This window comes from Nestor notabilis, unplaced genomic scaffold (assembly GCF_000696875.1).
Source record: "Nestor notabilis isolate BGI_N333 unplaced genomic scaffold, ASM69687v1 C14601065, whole genome shotgun sequence".
Taxonomy (NCBI): Eukaryota; Metazoa; Chordata; class Aves; order Psittaciformes; family Psittacidae; genus Nestor; species Nestor notabilis.
The window spans coordinates 1-307 of record NW_009948214.1 but is presented as its reverse complement, the minus strand read 5'-3'; the positions used below and the strand labels follow the sequence as shown (position 1 = coordinate 307).

General features: G+C 46.6%; 1 protein-coding gene across 1 annotated transcript; it reads right to left on the bottom strand.

Moving 5' to 3' along the window:
* Positions 1-153: 153 nt before the first annotated feature.
* LOC104412313 (histamine H4 receptor-like) lies at positions 154-304 on the bottom strand (the record flags this gene model as incomplete). The annotated part of the gene is made up of 1 exon (XM_010022991.1): positions 154-304. A coding segment is annotated over one exon (151 nt), but the record flags the coding sequence as incomplete, so codon positions are not given.
* Between the last annotated feature and the right edge of the window lie 3 nt (positions 305-307).

The following is a 307-nucleotide window of genomic DNA, read 5'->3' as shown; positions in this document are numbered from 1 at the left end:
ACTTCATGCAGCTTCCACCATTCCTTACTTTCCCCTTAGACACACAGCTGGGAAACAGTTCTCTTAGAAGAAACCACACAGAAAATAAACCCCATTGCTTCTCCTAAGAGTCCCAGGGCAAAAGTAGTACCTGCCTCCACAGCTGTGACTTACCTACTGCAAAGTCAGAAATAGCAAGATTGAGAAAGTAATAGTTACTCCGATGCCTGAGGTTTCTGTCCAAGATGAAAGCCAGGATAACCAGGGCATTTCCGAGGATGGTGACCAAAGCAAGCAACACCATGAGGAAAGCCAGCAGCACCAACAC